This window comes from Mizuhopecten yessoensis, unplaced genomic scaffold, assembly GCF_002113885.1.
Source record: "Mizuhopecten yessoensis strain PY_sf001 unplaced genomic scaffold, ASM211388v2 scaffold4743, whole genome shotgun sequence".
NCBI lineage: Eukaryota > Metazoa > Mollusca > Bivalvia > Pectinida > Pectinidae > Mizuhopecten > Mizuhopecten yessoensis.
In genome coordinates, this window is record NW_018405699.1 from 99364 (window position 1) to 119559 (window position 20196).

The 20196-nt window shown below is 35.6% G+C and overlaps 1 protein-coding gene across 3 annotated transcripts in view; it reads left to right on the forward strand.

The window, feature by feature from the left end:
* Positions 1 to 20196, forward strand: part of LOC110449643 (F-box/LRR-repeat protein 7-like) — a 74306-nt gene that overhangs the window by 20596 nt on the left and 33514 nt on the right. The window contains exon 1 of one of the 3 annotated variants that reach the window (XM_021496628.1): positions 15065 to 15887. The exons of the other annotated variants lie outside the window; for them this stretch is intronic. Within the exon in view, the coding sequence (XP_021352303.1) occupies positions 15809 to 15887 (79 nt within the window). The 5' untranslated portion in view covers positions 15065 to 15808. Of the gene's footprint in view, positions 1 to 15064; positions 15888 to 20196 lie in introns of those variants that run through there. 3 annotated transcript variants of the gene reach the window in all.

Sequence of the window (20196 nt, forward strand, 5' to 3'; positions counted from 1 at the left end):
GGGGGGGGAGGGGTAACCTTGACAAGAGTTATGTGACGACCCCATTGGAAATATCAAAGGAAATGGAAAGGGGGAGGGGGAGGTTTCACAATATTTGAAATATGTATTTGGTATCATTAACGTTATCAAATATAATCTGTGCGATATTGAGTCTACACGGGGGAAATATAAACGATTAAGGAATTGAATCACGGTAAATGCTCTTAGTTGTCATTTTTTTTCTTGGAAAGTGACAATGAAATAGCTCATCAATTATCAAGAAAATATGTTTGAAAAAATAAAAAGAGAAATAATATTTGCGCCTGGCTCGGCTCGTTCAGTCAAACACCCTACACTACGGTAGTCATGCATGCGATGTTGTTCAGGTTTGTAAACGGAGTTTTAAATAAAAGTGGGATCATCTTCACTAGAAACTGTCATATCATGTGCTACTTTTATCATCACTATGATTTACGCTGTCAACTTTTGAAACCTAATACTCTCTCTATCCAATACATCATGTATTTACAGTGAGCTCAAAATGTCAAAGGGCAGATAATCACGTGGACAGATGAATTACAAAATCAGAAAATCTAGAACTTTTCATTTAACGGTTGGCTTGTTCGAAGGGTAGGAATTTCTGGTACTTTTCGCCAAGTGAAACGCTGATTGTGTCAAGACAATACTGTTAACTATATATTATTGTTGTATAATAGAACATTTTCTCTTCAATCCCAACAAAACAAATTAACAATGTAACAAACAGAAACAAACACAAAAACCCATCTGATACGTTAATTTCATAGTTGACGACACCTGGCGATCAGAGATTACATATAGAATAGGAAGAGATAAGGGGAGACAATAAACAAGAGTTGTCTCCCTTGTCTGTAACTGGTGAGAAAGCGATAACAGGTGTCGGTTGCACATTGCTGTGTAGATCTACAACACCCGATAATTAGTGCGTTATACAGTTATTATCTTTATATCTGTTAAACGGATATNCCCCCACCCCCCTCACCCCCACCCGATGTCCCGATGTAACAGATAGACTCTCTCGTTTGTTTTCTCTCTCCGAGCATTCTTCTCTCTCACCTCTCGTAAATAATATTTCAATGAGCTTCCTTCAAAATTCTTGTTTTTGCCAAAATATGTTAGCTGACTGTAGTAATGTATTGATGAACGTTATACCTATGGCGTGTTGTCATGATATACATCAATGACTCACAGTACCGCGGTGTTTCTTACCTGTTGTGCTGTTTTCAAAAGAGAAAGCTGAATTGAATATGTATTGTGTGAGTTGACAGCGCAGTTCACGTAACTCAGACTCTCAATTACGTTAGAGTTACAGTGACATTGCATTTATCGACATTCCTACCAATATTGTACCATCACACGAACGTGTATAAAACTGATCCGAGGAAAGTATTTTTTTACGATTCTCTCAAGCATCCGTACAATAGTGTCTAATTGTCAAATCATTCAGTACAAGTGCAGGTCTTAAATATTATTTTTATATTTTTTTGAGTTTGAAAAACAGTAAATATGAAATAGCATATCTCATAACTAATAAAAAGCTGAAATGACGCCGAGTGCGTCATTGTATGCGCTGTGAAGAAATTATCTTTTCCGTTCCCATTTTAAGTAAAATTCGGAAGGGTTATCTTAAAATATTAAAAAGGTTTCATTGTAAATTTCATTATTTAACATTCTCAGGATAATGTGTCAGTCATGTGATTAAATCAATCTGAAAAACTTGACAAGGTATTGGTTAATTGTCGATACTACTACTTGTGAGTAGTAACAGAAAACTATCATCAGAAGATACAAACCTGTTATATACTCAAGTCAAGATTTCACTTTTGTCTAATAACTCAAGCGTCTCAAGAGTGTTTGAATTGCCTGTAAAAATACACAAGAGGTGTAGGTTATTACATGATCATTATAAGGAGATAACTTTGGTCTATATTTGATATAAAACCTGAATCTACCGCAGGTGTATATGTCTATTGTGACAGATTTTGACACTTGTCAATTTCAGGCTCAATGAACTACGTTGTTGATAGCATGAATTGTAAATGAGGTGTGCACCGATGATATTAAGTTCAAATTCTAATATCTTAGGTTGAGATGATGAATTGTGTTTCAAAAAATAAAAAATCAGTCTGCGTCGCTTGACTTTGATTTTAAACAAAATCATTTCAGAGACTTAAGAGACAAATTGAGATAAATTGCATCACTTTGGACCGATATAAAGTGTTCCGTATTCGTACTAAGTGGTTCCGGTACCAAATGTGACGCCTGTCCTGGTGTATCTTGTCCAATCGAGGAAAACATGTCTGGTCATCAAATACGTATGGAGCTATCGGTAATTTTAACAAGCTATGACGGAAATTCCAAGATGACGGACATTGCATTTTTTTTAACGTGGATTAAAAGAGAAATTATTACAGACGTAAACTTTCTTCTTCAGATACATTTTTTTAGTTTCGTTTAAGATATGAACGACATTATAGTGTCATTTCAATACCCAACACCTTCATATTACACATTCTTTCTTACATTTGAAAATGTTTTCATTGTAAATTTGTTCACATTTTTATTGTGAAAAAAAGGACAGAGTGTAAGTAAATGTATGTGAGAGAGGACTTCATCATCGGTGGAGAACGGCTAATGTCAGGAGTGTGTATAGACTGCATAAACAGGTGCAGAAAAACTCCCTAAACATGTTCCACGGCCTTTACCGTGATTTATGTATAATTATGTACTTAATAAGAATTGTTAGCTTGAAATATATATAACTTTTGTATTCAAATATATAGTCGTGGTCCGCAGGAAGTACAGAACACTAGGTGTCACGATAAGTAATGATATTGTATGATAGTCTAACATAAACTCGGGTAAAAACCACAAGTTTGAAATATCACCTATGTACGGGTACAGTGGAAGATGATCAGAGGAAGGGGTATATGTTTGGGGAGGGGGGAGGGGATAAGTCTGGAGGGCGGAGTGTTGATGTTTTCTTTGTTAGCTTTGTAGAACTTTCCAATAAAAGTGTTGTAGTTCGTTAAACACTGACAATTAAGTGTCTGTCCATACACTGATCACACCTGGGCTAGGTTTAAGTGGCGGGACAAACGTTCACTGTTATCGACAGCAAATATTTAACACACAAAAACTGTATCGAGTTACCAGTAAAAGAATGTCCCGAACAAAACGGATCCTCTCGAATTTCTCAGTCGAAGAATGTTTTTTTCTTCCGAGTTGTGTTTGTTTATAAAGATCCCGTCTCTCTCGGTAACTCATTGACGCACGCTCGACTCATTGGATGTATGTCTGGACACTTCAGGTAAAGTATAGTTTGTCTACGTTCGTCAAGATTTTTTTTTTTTATTATTATATATGTAGGTATATGTACGAGTAAATTGCTCTCACACATTTAATTTGATGAAACAAGATAAGTATTACGATATGGTCTTGACACACAGGTGGTCGCTTACGCAAGTCAGCGTTGTAGACAGGTTATAACGCTTGTCGTGTGGTCTGGATACACAGTTTGTCGCTCAGACAAGTCAGCGTTATGGACAGGTTATAAGCTTGTAGTATGGTCTTGATACAGAAGTGGTCGCTCACACAAGTCAGCGTTATAGACAGGTTATAAAGATTGTAGAATGGTTTTGACACAGAGGTGGTCGCTTACACAAGTCAGCGTTGTATACAGGTTATAACGCTTGTAGTATGGTCTTAATACAGAGGTTGTCGCTTACACAAGTCAGCGTTATAGACAGGTTATAACGGTTGTAGTATGGTCTTTATACAGAGGTGGTCGCTCACACAAGTCAGCGTTATAGAAGGTTATAACGCTTGTAGTATGGTCTTAATACAGAGGTTGTCTCTTACACAAGTCAGCGTTATAGACAGGTTATAAAGATTGTAGAATGGTTTTGATACAGAGGTGGTCGCTTACACAAGTCAGCGTTATAGAAGGTTATAACGCTTGTAGTATGGTCTTAATACAGAGGTGGTCGCTTACACAAGTCAGTGTTGTAGACAGGTTATAACGCTTGTAGTATTGTTCTCGATACACAGGTGGTCACTTACACAAGTCAGCGTTATAGACAGGTTATAAAGATTGTAGTATGGTCTTGATACAGAGGTGGTCGCTCACACAAGTCAGCGTTATAGAAGGTTATAACGCTTGTAGTATGGTCTTAATACAGAGGTGGTCACTTACACAAGTCAGCGTTTTAGGTTAAATGGTCGCAAGAGCTATTTGCAAAAGGAAATGTATTTAAATTTTCTTTTTTACAAAACACTATCTCCAATTTTTTTTCTGCAATATCTCTTTAAATAAATGCAAAATGTCCTTACTCTCTTAAATCAAGGTTAGCAAACCTATAAATGTCATAGCATGAATTTATTGGAATTACGTGTAAAACAAATTGAACAGAAAAAGAACTTTCATGTGCCTGCATTTAGTTGACAAGTGGTGGGATTCTATACCTTTACCGTCCTAAATTCTCAATAAACAGTGAAGTTTTACCTTGTTTTAATTTTGAAGTTTGAATTTTTACCTACAGAATCTGTGAATTATGACCACAGTGCTAAGTCCATATATTTCACAGCCGTTCAATAATGTCTTTCAATTGTAATCTACCCGGTTATTTTTTGGCTGTAACTAAAACATATTTTCAAACACACTTATACTTGCATCAATAATTCATAAAAAAACACGCAAGTATACAGATATTGTTTGGATGTGTCGCTCCGTGTCCTTCTGTGCACAGGGACATGATAATTTGTTAAATCTATATTTGGACCTTAACTTAGGTGTTCAGAGTAGTTTTACATGTTTTTGGGGGGTTTAGATAGACTTCTATACATGTATAAGCAGTGAGGTGGGATTTTTTACTGGAAGTCGATATAAACCCCTAAAACATGTAAAATTTCTCTGAACACCTTAGTTTAGGTCAAAGTGTAGCTGTTAAACATTCGCAAGTTCCTGTGCTCCTGTGCACCTTGCTAAAGGTAATGAGAAATGTCAGGTGACGCCCCGCTCCGTAAACGTCTAGATCGTGGGTGGAGGGGGGAAACGGGACTGTGAAAATGCTGGATATTGAATTATAGGTACTTAATTACATGTAAATATGGATACAAGCTTGAACTAGAGTAAAAGTATCGATAAAAGGTAGATCTATTTGAGATTAAATGACTTCAAATACTCACTTTAACTTACAGGTAATATCAATACGACGAATCATGAATTAAATATATCTATATCTATGTACTTTATCAAAATTATGAGAAGTATATTTTTCCTGAAAGTATATGTTTTTCCGGTTAATATGTAAACTTGATGTAAACACATTTTATGTTGATACAATAGCATATTTGCTCTATTAAATATCTGTTTATAGTTCAGGCTGTATCTTAACTGTAATAGTTCAAATCTGAGTCTGTGATACATAAAGGTTTGTGATATATAAATCGGATACATACATTATGATAAATGGAGTATTTGATAAAACGAGTTCAATAATTTGTTCGACACGAGCCTTTAAGTGTCGCATCAAATTATTGAACTCATTTGATAAATTCAATATGACATGGACACGAATGTAAGATTCTATTTATCACATAGCATTCATAATTTGAAGAAGAAAGACCTCAAACACAACTATGAGTTACCAGCTGACCCTATATAGGTAAAAACCAAAGTGCTCCGATCATAGTATTGTTGTTCCGCTTATTGCAGAGTAGTTCCAAACTATTTTTAAATAACGATAAGATTTAAATGCAATGAAAATACTAATGACGAAACATAAACATCAAATTCGTTTAAAAGCAAAAAATAATATGAAATTTATCAGAAAAAGGCAGTTAATAAAGTTCACAATTTGACCAATCGCAGCCCGTTTAGGTTTTATTACACGTGTGTAATACCATATTTATGACACGGCCGTATCACATAGCAAAATGGTACAGTTATGTGATAAATGATAAATACTTGCTACATATGCATGACACAAACAATAGTTCAAGATTTTTTTATTCAGACACACATTTCACGATTTATGTATAACATATGATATAAAAAAGAATACATGTACTAGATCTCTTCATTTCATACAGGTTTTCATGATATTTCAATTATCAACAAAAACGATGGGATTCGTTTTACTTTTGACTTAAGGTCATAGGAGTGTTTTGCTAAACGGAAATAGGAAGTGCCTCCCTAGTTGAAAATCCAATGTAGGGAGACAGTATCACAATTTCCGCATATTCTTATGTTTAATATTAAACTGATGAATATTGTATGTTTATTATTGACAGAACAATGGCGTTCTTTCAATATTGAAGTATTGCAAAGCAATCCAGGCATTAATTCAGTTGTGTTTTTATAAATGAGTCACATGTGTCCATTTTTCTGTACTTCAGGAAACCGGCTGCCTATTTCACTACTGTGAAGTTTTTCAAGAACAATAACTCTTGCATGCAATTACTATGTGTATATGGTTTTATTATAAAATGTCAATTTTTAATCGTTTATAGATAATTAATTTTACACAATTTCAGCATTTATGAAATTGATATACATTAATGCAATACTAATCTATGTTAGTATAATTTTTATTGACATTATTTTGCAAATAATTGTGTGTTTCAGTTTTTTTTCAAAATTCACTCCTTTTTACATAAATTTCCATTTAAAACCCTTAAAATTCTGACAACCTAATTTTTTTTTGTGGCAGAAAATGTTCTTTACTTCAAAACCATATAACTTCAAAATTTGAAGAAATTCTACTGAGAAATGGCGACACAATCCTATTACCTTAAATTGATGTACATTTCATGCGGTTACATGCACGTGACATGCACGTGACGTGCTACTACATGTTGGTTTCAACACAATGGTCAAGCAGTTAATTCAGTCATATTTACTGTCAAATCTGCCGGGGTTTTTAATTTAAATACTACACACCATAGATATATCAGAAATAAATGTATTTCTGCCTAACAGTACAGATTTAACGACGTCACATTTTTAAAAAGCAATATTTCATTTTAATGAACAGGGAGGGTATGTTTCAGTTATCGCTTTATGGTGACAGTTCTGACCAGAATGTCGGATTTGTAAGAATTAAAAACGTGGAAAATGGTTATCTATTGCTTCTCGTAAAATATCTTCCTATTTCAATAATACATATAAGGACGATTTCCGTCATTCCAGCACTCTTCAAATGTGATCGTCAATATTAAACCTTATTTTATAATGCTTCAAGGATTTTATCAGTTTCTTTTTATTACTGCATTCAGCTCACTGAACACAAACATATCATTTTAACGAGCTGTCCTTTTAAATCTTGGATATTCTTTTTATGACAAAATAAAAACAGCTTAATTTGAAATAAAGACGAGTCCCGACGGTTGACTGACACTACATGTATATAAACATGGCACTCCTTAAATCTCTGTCAGGAAAACTTTACTGAAGATCAGGAAAGTACTTAGCTAAGCATTAAATGTTCGGGAAACTTGGACTTGTACATGAATATAAGCACAGCGCTGAATAAAAGAAACACACACACACACACACAATAGAAAAACAAAATACAATCACTAACACGAAAGAAAAAAATACTTACGCAGAATACAATAAAACACAAAAAGACTTTCAAAGCAAAAATATGACAAAAAAAATAGCAATAAAAAATCAACAACAAAAATCACAATAGAACGATGAAGCACAAAAATTCAATAAAAACAAATTTACACAATAAAATACAAAAAAAAAATACAATAAAAATACTGAAAGTTAATAACCGATCCCGGTGACAATTACAAAACCCGAAATACAATAACAACAAAAAGAGATTAACACAAAAATACGAAAACACGAAAACAAAACAGATTTTTATTTCACCAACAACAACAACAACAACAACAGCAACACACAAAATATTAAAACACAGAAATTGACACAGAAACTTAATCACAACAGCTAGAGAAAAACAGAAAACGTCGTGTCTATCAGTGAACCTGGTCAATGTCGGCCATGCGTGTTCGTGGCCCGTGTTTTCGTGTTCGTGGCCCGTGTGTTGGCCCGTGTGTTCTCCTTATGTCTGTACGAGCTTTCACCTACCCTATATTTACAGGTGTCACACCTACAGGTAGAAAGCTTAGATTACTAAGTTATCCCAACCTCTGCATTCGTCCGAGTCGTTCACTTGTCAGATGTGAACCACACAAGTCGCTGCTAGTCGTAACAATTGTTTGGCATTTGACGATAAATTGCTATACAATGCATTAATGGGTCAATATCTCAACAAGGGACAGTTTGAACTTAAGTTTTTAGAAAATTACAGCAAGGGGAACAAAAAGAAAACCCAGATATTTGAATAAGGTTTGGATAGAAGATAATATTTTTACAAGCTTCAGAGCATGACAGCATAATATGACGTCACAGTGATGACGCCATTACTCACATGTAACGGTAATGTGTCCGTTGCCGTTACGGGTACTGGGAACATTTAACACATTTACAATTCACTTTTACTCGACAACAGAACCAGCAACCTAACATTTATGTGATGTTTCACTTAGAATTGATGACAACGGTTTCAACATTTCACCCTTTTTCAGTTTTAAGGATTGGATCTTTAACCTTTTTACGACAGAAAATTTAATAATACAATTCAACAATGTTTGTTCTGGTATAAAAAAGGACTCCATATCACATATATTAAATAAAATACAAATGAAAACTACTTTCTTATTGAATTATTACAAATGATTGATGTATTATTACTCCCTATAGACATAGTCTTAATATTTATTTGAAACTAACACTAGTAATAAGTTTCCGAGGACCGCATTCAAAATAGTACACGGCAAACGTTACGTCATTTAAGAAAAAACGATTACAATCGGCCATCGAATTTAATACTTTATCTTTAGTTGTCGAATGAAAGATCATTAACAGAAGGAAGGATCTGCTTTTTTTTATTCGACCATGATTTGGAATTAATGAAAAGGGTCTGATTAACCGGGAATATAATTGCAATAAAGTGTATTTAAGTGATACATTATCTATCTAGCTCGTTACTCTGTGCGTCAGTTTTACCGTCATTATTTGCTCTGTTACATAGTGAGAGGTGCTTGTTTCCTGAATACAGTCTCACAGTTAATTAAACAATGTGTACCCGGAACTCCTCGGGCCGTTAGGATGTCACAAACCTTTTCAGACAACGCATAGTACTGTATGTGTGTATTGTTCATTCTCCTGTGACCAATGTGGCTTTTTGTACACGTGTAAATACCCTGTTTATTATATGTTTACACTGATAAGTCGCAAGACTTAAAGTTAATAAAGAACTTGTATGTATTTCAATATCAACATCTAACTCACACGTCATATTTGGTATTTACAGGGAAATACATTGATTGAGCGTAATCATAGTTTCATTGTCTTACATACTTTAGTAACAAATGTTTCAAAATGTCTTTATAAAAACATATAACTACTTCCCTTTAGTTGAGCTACTTCATTAGAAGTATCACAGTCTTTCTAAAATCATGGTAGCATATTCGCCTTGTATATTTTACAAATAACAGGACCCCATTCACTTAATATAAAATGGTTTTATAGTTTCATTTTTTTTTAAATCGAAGTGAAGTGACATGTCATAAAAATAACGTTTTCTTAAAATGAGTAGAAACCAGTTTTTATCAGCCTCCATCTTCTTTTTATATTTCTTTGATCTTACTAGTTCGTTCTTGTCAAAATTCTATATAAAACAGTTTAATAAGGAAAAGATAATCAGCTGCACTCAAAAATATAAATCGCCGCGACGTCCTCAAATCCCGAAACCTTTCGTGCTATCACTATCCGTAGACTCCGAGTCCTCGTCAGCATTTTCCTCGTTGAGATAACGTATTGTATAGCGAGATTTGAGGACATATTTTAGACCTACATGTGGGTGATTGGCTGAGTTAATAGCCCTTAGTTACGTTGACGGAAGTGTTTAGAGAGATAACTATCCTATAGTTAATCTGGGTCTAGCTTAGTGAAGAAGGTGATTATCGTCTAACAATCAGATCCGCCTAATTCCGATGACATCAAATGACGCTAGAGGGCGTGTTAAAGGTCCCTGTGATATATGTTCTAGTTGAACCACGTTAAATTGAGTACAAATGTGTAGAAGAAATTTCACACGTCGAATATAAACTACAACCTGATTTAACCCCGGCTGGTCATGGTCAACTACGATGTGGTTACCATAAACAGCTTAACCGCTACGTTCTTTGCCATTTATTTACGTGTTTGGTGTTTTGTTTATGTTTGTAAATGTTTTTGGTGTCCTCTTTAAATGCGTTCTTGCTTATGCCTAAACATTTTTTTGATGTCGTGTCTTGATGTTCATACTCTGTATTTGGTGTCCTGTGTTGATGTTTATACTCTGTACATGGTGTCCTGTGTTGATGTTTATACTCTATACTTGGTGTCCTGTATTGATGTTTATACTATGTACTTGGTGTCCTGTGTTGATGTTTATACCCTGTACTTGGTGTCCTGTGTTGATGTTTATACTCTGTACTTGGTGTCCTGTGTTGATGTTTATACTCTGTACTTGGTGTCCTGTGTTGATGTTTATACCCTGTAGTTGGTGTGCTGTGTTGATGTTTATACTCTATACTTGGTGTCCTGTGTTGATGTTTATACTCTATACTTGGTGTCCTGTGTTGATGTTTATACTCTATACTTGGTGTCCTGTGTTGATGTTTATACTCTATACTTGGTGTCCTGTGTTGATGTTTATACTCTATACTTGGTGTCCTGTGTTGATGTTTATACTCTATACTTGGTGTCCTGTGTTGATGTTTATACTCTATACTTGGTGTCCTGTGTTGATGTTTATACTCTATACTTGGTGTCCTGTGTTGATGTTTATACTCTATACTTGGTGTCCTGTGTTGATGTTTATACTCTATACTTGGTGTCCTGTGTTGATGTTTATACTCTATACTTGGTGTCCTGTGTTGATGTTTATACTCTATACTTGGTGTCCTGTGTTGATGTTTATACTCTATACTTGGTGTCCTGTGTTGATGTTTATACTCTATACTTGGTGTCCTGTGTTGATGTTTATACTCTATACTTGGTGTCCTGTGTTGATGTTTATACTCTATACTTGGTGTCCTGTGTTGATGTTTATACTCTATACTTGGTGTCCTGTGTTGATGTTTATACTCTATACTTGGTGTCCTGTGTTGATGTTTATACTCTATACTTGGTGTCCTGTGTTGATGTTTATACTCTATACTTGGTGTCCTGTGTTGATGTTTATACTCTATACTTGGTGTCCTGTGTTGATGTTTATACTCTATACTTGGTGTCCTGTGTTGATGTTTATACTCTATACTTGGTGTCCTGTGTTGATGTTTATACTCTATACTTGGTGTCCTGTGTTGATGTTTATACTCTATACTTGGTGTCCTGTGTTGATGTTTATACTCTATACTTGGTGTCCTGTGTTGATGTTTATACTCTATACTTGGTGTCCTGTGTTGATGTTTATACTCTATACTTGGTGTCCTGTGTTGATGTTTATACTCTATACTTGGTGTCCTGTGTTGATGTTTATACTCTATACTTGGTGTCCTGTGTTGATGTTTATACTCTATACTTGGTGTCCTGTGTTGATGTTTATACTCTATACTTGGTGTCCTGTGTTGATGTTTATACTCTATACTTGGTGTCCTGTGTTGATGTTTATACTCTATACTTGGTGTCCTGTGTTGATGTTTATACTCTATACTTGGTGTCCTGTGTTGATGTTTATACTCTATACTTGGTGTCCTGTGTTGATGTTTATACTCTATACTTGGTGTCCTGTGTTGATGTTTATACTCTATACTTGGTGTCCTGTGTTGATGTTTATACTCTATACTTGGTGTCCTGTGTTGATGTTTATACTCTATACTTGGTGTCCTGTGTTGATGTTTATACTCTATACTTGGTGTCCTGTGTTGATGTTTATACTCTATACTTGGTGTCCTGTGTTGATGTTTATACTCTATACTTGGTGTCCTGTGTTGATGTTTATACTCTATACTTGGTGTCCTGTGTTGATGTTTATACTCTATACTTGGTGTCCTGTGTTGATGTTTATACTCTATACTTGGTGTCCTGTGTTGATGTTTATACTCTATACTTGGTGTCCTGTGTTGATGTTTATACTCTATACTTGGTGTCCTGTGTTGATGTTTATACTCTATACTTGGTGTCCTGTGTTGATGTTTATACTCTATACTTGGTGTCCTGTGTTGATGTTTATACTCTATACTTGGTGTCCTGTGTTGATGTTTATACTCTATACTTGGTGTCCTGTGTTGATGTTTATACTCTATACTTGGTGTCCTGTGTTGATGTTTATACTCTATACTTGGTGTCCTGTGTTGATGTTTATACTCTATACTTGGTGTCCTGTGTTGATGTTTATACTCTATACTTGGTGTCCTGTGTTGATGTTTATACTCTATACTTGGTGTCCTGTGTTGATGTTTATACTCTATACTTGGTGTCCTGTGTTGATGTTTATACTCTATACTTGGTGTCCTGTGTTGATGTTTATACTCTATACTTGGTGTCCTGTGTTGATGTTTATACTCTATACTTGGTGTCCTGTGTTGATGTTTATACTCTATACTTGGTGTCCTGTGTTGATGTTTATACTCTATACTTGGTGTCCTGTGTTGATGTTTATACTCTATACTTGGTGTCCTGTGTTGATGTTTATACTCTATACTTGGTGTCCTGTGTTGATGTTTATACTCTATACTTGGTGTCCTGTGTTGATGTTTATACTCTGTACTTGGTGTCCTGTGTTGATGTTTATACTCTGTACTTGGTGTCCTGTGTTGATGTTTATACTCTATACTTGGTGTCCTGTGTTGATGTTTATACTCTATACTTGGTGTCCTGTGTTGATGTTTATACTCTATACTTGGTGTCCTGTGTTGATGTTTATACTCTATACTTGGTGTCCTGTGTTGATGTTTATACTCTATACTTGGTGTCCTGTGTTGATGTTTATACTCTATACTTGGTGTCCTGTGTTGATGTTTATACTCTGTACTTGGTGTCCTGTGTTGATGTTTATACTCTGTACTTGGTGTCCTGTGTTGATGTTTATACTCTATACTTGGTGTCCTGTGTTGATGTTTATACTCTGTACTTGGTGTCCTGTGTTAATGTTTATACTCTGTACTTGGTGTGCTGTGTTGATGTTTATACTCTGTACTTGGTGTCCTGTGTTGATGTTTATACTCTATACTTGGTGTCCTTTGTTGATGTTTATACTCTGTAGTTGGTGTCCTGTGTTGATGTTTATACTCTATACCTGGTGTCCTGTGTTGATGTTTATACTATGTACTTGGTGTCCTGTGTTGATGTTTATACTCTGAACTTGGTGTCCTGTGTTAATGTTTATACTCTGTACTTGGTGTCCTGTGTTGTTGTTTATACTCTGTACTTGGTGTCCTGTGTTGATGTTTATACTATATACTTGGTGTCCTGTGTTGATGTTTATACCCTGTACTTGGTGTTCTGTGTTAATGTTTATACTCTATACTTGGTGTCCTGTGTTGATATTTATACTCTATACTTGGTGTCCTGTGTTGATGTTGATACTCTGTACTTGGTGTCCTGTGTTGATGTTTATACTCTGTATTTGGTGTCCTGTGTTGATGTTTATACTCTATACTTGGCGTCCTGTGTTGATGTTTATAATCTATACTTGGTGTCCTGTGTTGATGTTTATACTCTGAACTTGGTGTCCTGTGTTAATGTTTATACTCTGTACTTGGTGTCCTGTGTTGATTTTTATACTCTATACTTGGTGTCCTGTGTTGATGTTTATTCTCTATACTTGGTGTCCTGTGTTGATGTTTATACTCTTTACTTGGTGTCCTGTGTTGATGTTTATACTCTATACCTGGTGTCCTGTGTTGATGTTTATACTATGTACTTGGTGTCCTGTGTTGATGTTTATACCCTGCACTTGGTGTTCTGTGTTAATGTTTATACTCTATACTTGGTGTCCTGTGTTGACGTTTATACTCTATACTTGGTGTCCTGTGTTGATGTTTATACTCTATACATGGTGTCCTGTGTTGATGTTTATACTCTATACTTGGTGTGCTGTGTTGATGTTTATACTTTATACTTGGTGTCCTTTGTTGATGTTTATACTCTGTAGTTGGTGTCCTGTGTTGATGTTTATACTCTGTACTTGGTGTCCTGTGTTGATGTTTATACTCTGTACATGGTGTCCTGTGTTGATGTTTATACTCTGTAGTTGGTGTCCGTTGGTGATGTTTATACTCTGTAGTTGGTGTCCGTTGGTGATGTTTATACCTGTATTTTATGTCATTCGTTTATACCTTAATCGTTAGTGTCCTATATTGATGTATGTTGTAGTACCCAGACAGCTGTCTCCTGTCCGCATTGTTAGATAATCCACCTGTGTCACAATCGATACAACATATATATCGGTCCATACAATCCGCCTTAATCAATCGGTACGTGGGCTGTATTTCTCTCTCTCCTCTGCCCCGGGGTAAAACATCATAATAAACTAAGTCATATATAGGACGAAATTATACAAACAACAAGTTAAGATTGGTTTGGAAACTGGCTTGTAAAGCGATATTTTGATTAATAGAAGAGTGTTTGTATTTTCTGTAGAAGGACAGCACTGTGTAGAATATATCCCGGTTATACGCGACAGGTAGGGAGAAATCAATAATTTCATTTCAATACATAATAATACAATATTTGATATAATAAATCATACAATGCATACCTGACTTTACTTTTGTTACATAAATGTCATTAGCCATTCCTACTCCCAATAGGAAGTTTCTTGTAAAAATAGAAAACGAAGCTACAGTATCTACGAGTGTATTTAGCTAGGCGATCGCGAGCCGACAGGGCGTTGAGTATTCTTGAGTAATATTGGTCGGTATTGTGTGCACTGGTGGGCCACGCGGGGACACACAATCGCCCCCTTTTGTAACAGAAATGTTCCAAGTTCTTTGTCAATATTTGTCGCTTTCCTTGTCACAGTGAAAGACGAACTTCAAACTTACTTCATTTTCTGTAGTACCTACGGTGGGACTCACACTCGTGTATTCAGTACTGTGTGTAGATTAATACAGGTAAAAATGAAAGCATATATGTTGTATTCTACCTTTGAGTAACTGAAAGTCGATATGTTAATTTCGTCGATTTCGTCACGTGACCTTCAAGTTTACATTACTCCGCTTCAGACCACATGCTCGACTGTGGGACTGTCAAGAGCCACATGTATTTACCTTGTATCACACCTGTAGCAGCGTACCTGCTAATCGGATGCTTGATGTGCTGACATGTAGACGCTTACACCTGTGAATTACAGGTATACAGGTAAAATGTTTGATTGAAGATGTAGATATGGATATCTACCCTCATCCGACATAACCTACCTGTACACAGCTCATCAGGGGGATAGTTATTTATATACAATACACTGACGATCACCTGCGTTCGTTGTAATCGCTGTCCAGGTTTACGTTTTTCACCTGGCGATTTTACCTGTGCATGTTACCTGGAGGGATTCAGTGTGGTTTTTGGTTGTGTGATGATGTATCCCCTGTGCAGTAGTAATACCTGGCTAGCCAGCGAGCCTGTAGATACCTGCCTGCATAGGTGTGTAGCAGAATAGAATTTCTACTTGAATTTTGTGTGAATTCTTACCTGGGATTTAACAAAGCTAAACTGTTTAAAATGATGATGACGGAGGCTAACTATCGCAGTAAAAATCTAACGGACTGGAATGGAGTCTTAGAAGATCTTTTTGGTTCGGGTAAGTGTTGAAATACATTACAATCACGTGCTGGTAATTTACTCTGATAGAATGTACTACATTTTTAAAACGTTAATCTTGATAATACACTTTGAAACACNGGGGGGTGATAGGAACACTCGTACTTTATGTTTGTACGTAAGCATTTTACATCCTATGTATTACACCTTTGTCTTTTTTTGGTTGGACAATCAGTTAAACCGTCTTCTGGTTGTTTGAGAAGACAGTTTAAGTCATGAATCTGATTATATAAAATGTCGACATGTATCGCTGGAAGTCATGTTCAACAGCTGTATCTTTATCTGCCTGTAGTTTGTGGGTGTGAATTCCTAAATCCACATATGTATGTAAGTCTGTTTTACGATGTGAGTATGAATACCTAAATCCACATCTGTATGTAAGTCTGTTGTACGCTGTGAATGTGAATACCTAAATCCACATCTGTATGTAAGTCTGTTTTACGATGTGAGTATGAATCCCTAAATCCACATCTGTATGTAAGTCTGTCGTACGCTGTGAGTGTGAATACTTAAATCCACATCTGTAAGTAAGTCTGTTGTCCGATGTGAATATGAGTACCTAAATCCACATCTGTATACATGTAAGTCTGGTGTACACTGTGAATGTGAATATTAAATCTACAACTGTATGACAATATCTAAGTATGTTGTACATGTACGCTATGAATAAGAATATCTCAGTCCACATACGTATCTTAGTATACCTGTTGAAGATGTGAATTTTCGTGAGGAATTATTCCATAAATACATTTCACCATATACGGCACTGCGGCAGTGTTTAACTTACAAAACTTCACATAATTCATAAATCTAATATAAAGAAATATGATACAGATCTACAGTAAAGATAGGTATTTTCTAACACTGGCCCTGTGAAATGCATGCTGTGACTCCATCAGGTGTGTAATTCTGGAGCATGCTTGTAAATATATAGGTCTTTATTATGATACATAACGATGGTTTACATTTATATGTTACCCCATGAAGACCAAATAAGGAGTCTGTCAGCCGGATCTGTACTCTCTGTGTGTACAATAATCCCTCTGACGTACTGCATACAGTGACACACAATCTAGGCTGTAAGTATATACAGTAATCCGACGTTGAGCTGTAATGTGACACATATAACTCTAACAAAATAATACGGCGTCAACATGTGTGATATAAAATGTAGATTGAATTANCCGACACACACACACGCACACACTCACATTTTTATCTTAAAATAATACATGATTGAGTAAAATAGTATGCATTAACACCACTCGTACTTGTGTATTACCACGGTGCACACAGTTTGATGACGTTTTTATCACTTTTTTCTTCTTCTCAAATTTGTATCGCCTAGTCATTCTAGATTAATATATGAGTGTTTAATCAAACTATTCATTGTTATCGTTATATTTTACATGTTCCACGAAACTCTTTCTTTCAGTCGATGTACCTCACAATAGGGTACATGTAGCATACACCCTTAAGTCTAGACTGTTTTTATGGTGTACTATATATACGTTCCCTGAAAACAGTGTGACCTGCTATAGCGCTCACACATACGGTAGGGGATTGAGACACACATTTTACATCCAATCAATATTTTGTGTAATTAATTCCTAGAATATATTTCACCGTCACGCTAACACTTGTGCCTGGTCCCACGTGTGATAGCACTGATTCAACCAAAATACCTTGTGAATATTTTACAACGCTGTGAAAAGTATAAAGATGAAAAGAACGATTTGCATTGACTGCATATCATTATCAATCAATATTTTTTTAAAATTACATTATTATATTTTAAACAAAGAGAGAGGCAATGCGCTGTCAGCCTGACTTCTGGCTGACTGTATGCTTTCAGTCACATTTAACCAGAGTTATGTAACACGCATGCCGATATGCTGATGGACTATATGACTCATTTCCCCGATAAGGAGTTAATAAATCTGCTGCTAGTGTTTTTTTGCTTTAAAAGCCCTACTGATGTTACCGATCAATCCCTTCACAGAATTCATTAAATTACATGTGTGTTTTGGGAATTACATCTGAAGTGGGACTGAGTACTCTGAATACTATTACTCTAGTGAGTGACACAGGGACCTGGGAATTTGTTAAAGCTATATTTGGACCTCAATTGAGTTGTGCAGAGTAATTTTACACGTTTTAGGGGTTTAGACCGACTTTCGGTAAAATGTCACCCCCAATGATGATATATACGAACATATCATCATTGGGGGTGGCATTTATACCGAAAGTTTATCTAAACCCCTAAAACGTGTAAAATTACTAAATACTCTGAACATCTTAGTTTAGGTCCAAATATACATAAATTCTCAGGTCCCTGTGTTGACGGGAAGTACTCAACGTACTGTGAAATACACTCCTGTGGTCCGGATCTGATTAATAAATCAAAAAATCACACAACAATGGTACACACAAATATCGCTTTTCTCTCCAAACTTTCTTTTGACTAATTATGTACCGTTCGGCCATGACCTTGCACGCAGACACGAACGCCACAGACTTGTCGTAACAGCTACCTCCTAAACACACTACGAACAGTGGAATTGTATATTAAACAGAAGTACTTATCATCATTTATACATGTCACCTTATGTTTGGCAGGACGATGTTAATTTTACAAATCTTACTACAATGCAATTAGCAATAAATGAACGCTGATTTCCAATTTCGTTTACCAATTCTTGTTGACAATTTCCATTGAATAATTAATGGCGCGTTGTGGTCATTTAATGACTTGACGTATTGGTGCAATACCAGAAAACAAGCAACCCCCCGTACTCTGTGTGTTAAGTTAATTATGTTACCTGGCCATTTAACACCTGTAGGGACATGCTTTTGTACCTAGGCGACTTAATTAACAATTCACCTGGCCGGGTTAACGTGCTGTGATAAGTTTGGAATCTTACGTTATGCTTGTCAAACTGGAAGTTACCTTCTTACAAGTCCAGCAATAATTGATCATAAATTAGCAATTGATTGATAGACCGATATAAAAATGTATAGGTATTGAAATGGTGATTGTTTGATAACATTAACGGCAAAACTCGTCGATTTTCAGTATTTTCACACCGATAATCCGATAGCCCTCTGGCTAACTTTTATCAACTTATATATCAAATAAATTAAATGTACTTTCTTTCTAAATTAAGGTCCTTGCGAGCATCACACTGACATATCATAACACCTAGTGTACCAAACGGGTTAATTCGCTATTTAGACCCCTAAGGAGGCAACGATTGGGTATCACCAAAATTCATAAGAAATATTCTCTCATAAATCCATCTTCATAGGATAAGGCTGTTTACAGGACGTTTAAGAGTGCATCTAGCGATTTTTAACATGAAACCCCGATAACAAAATTTCCAGAATTGTATCTTTTCACCTCAGGAGATATTTGTTGGCCAACACAATGATCTACATATATTGGACAACAGGTAAGTGCTAAATCAGTACCTTTCCACAAACAGTTACCGTTTAAATACCTAATGGTGTAGGTTTTATTTTAATAATGGGGTGTCTGACCTTTTTATTGACTCTCGATAAAGTTCAAATGATAATTCAAAGTCGGTTTGTTTCTTAAGCGACAACGCCACCAAGAATTTTAAAAGTCGTAAAACGGTACAACCATCACAGATACCGTTATTAAACGTCAATAATTAACGGTGTGCGATACTAATTAAAGCCAGCTGGCGACACCTGTAATTTGTACTAAAAACATTAATACCTCTCACTCGAGTTTCTCGCGTGTGTCACACAGATATATTTAACAATACCGTAACTGTCATAAAATCACGTTTTTTAAATCCCGGCGACTGATAAAATATTTCTGAATAAATTATGCATTAGTTAAATATAGCACGATCACAATCGACAGGGATGGCGGTAAAGCGACTATAAAAGTAATGGAGTGATACAATCACGTGCTTTTTCTGCGTCAATATTCACGTATTTTAACCATTAGATTTAACGATACCACACAGTCTGTTAGCCACTTTACAGGGATGTACACGTAATTAACTCTTCATTTGATATTTTAGAAAAATAGACATCCCCTTCATACATTTAAATTCATTCGACCTGCTAATCTTATTTAGATTTAAGTCTTGAATTACAGACCGTGGAAAAAAATTCATTTCTATCTCTTTGAAATCATTTATACAGATGCGCTTCGTTTGTTTGGTATCGTCAATCCTCTTTTTACAAGGTAGCGCATGGTTATCAACTTTCTCAATAACACCTCTCCAGTTTTTATGAAAACTCTCCAGTTTTTA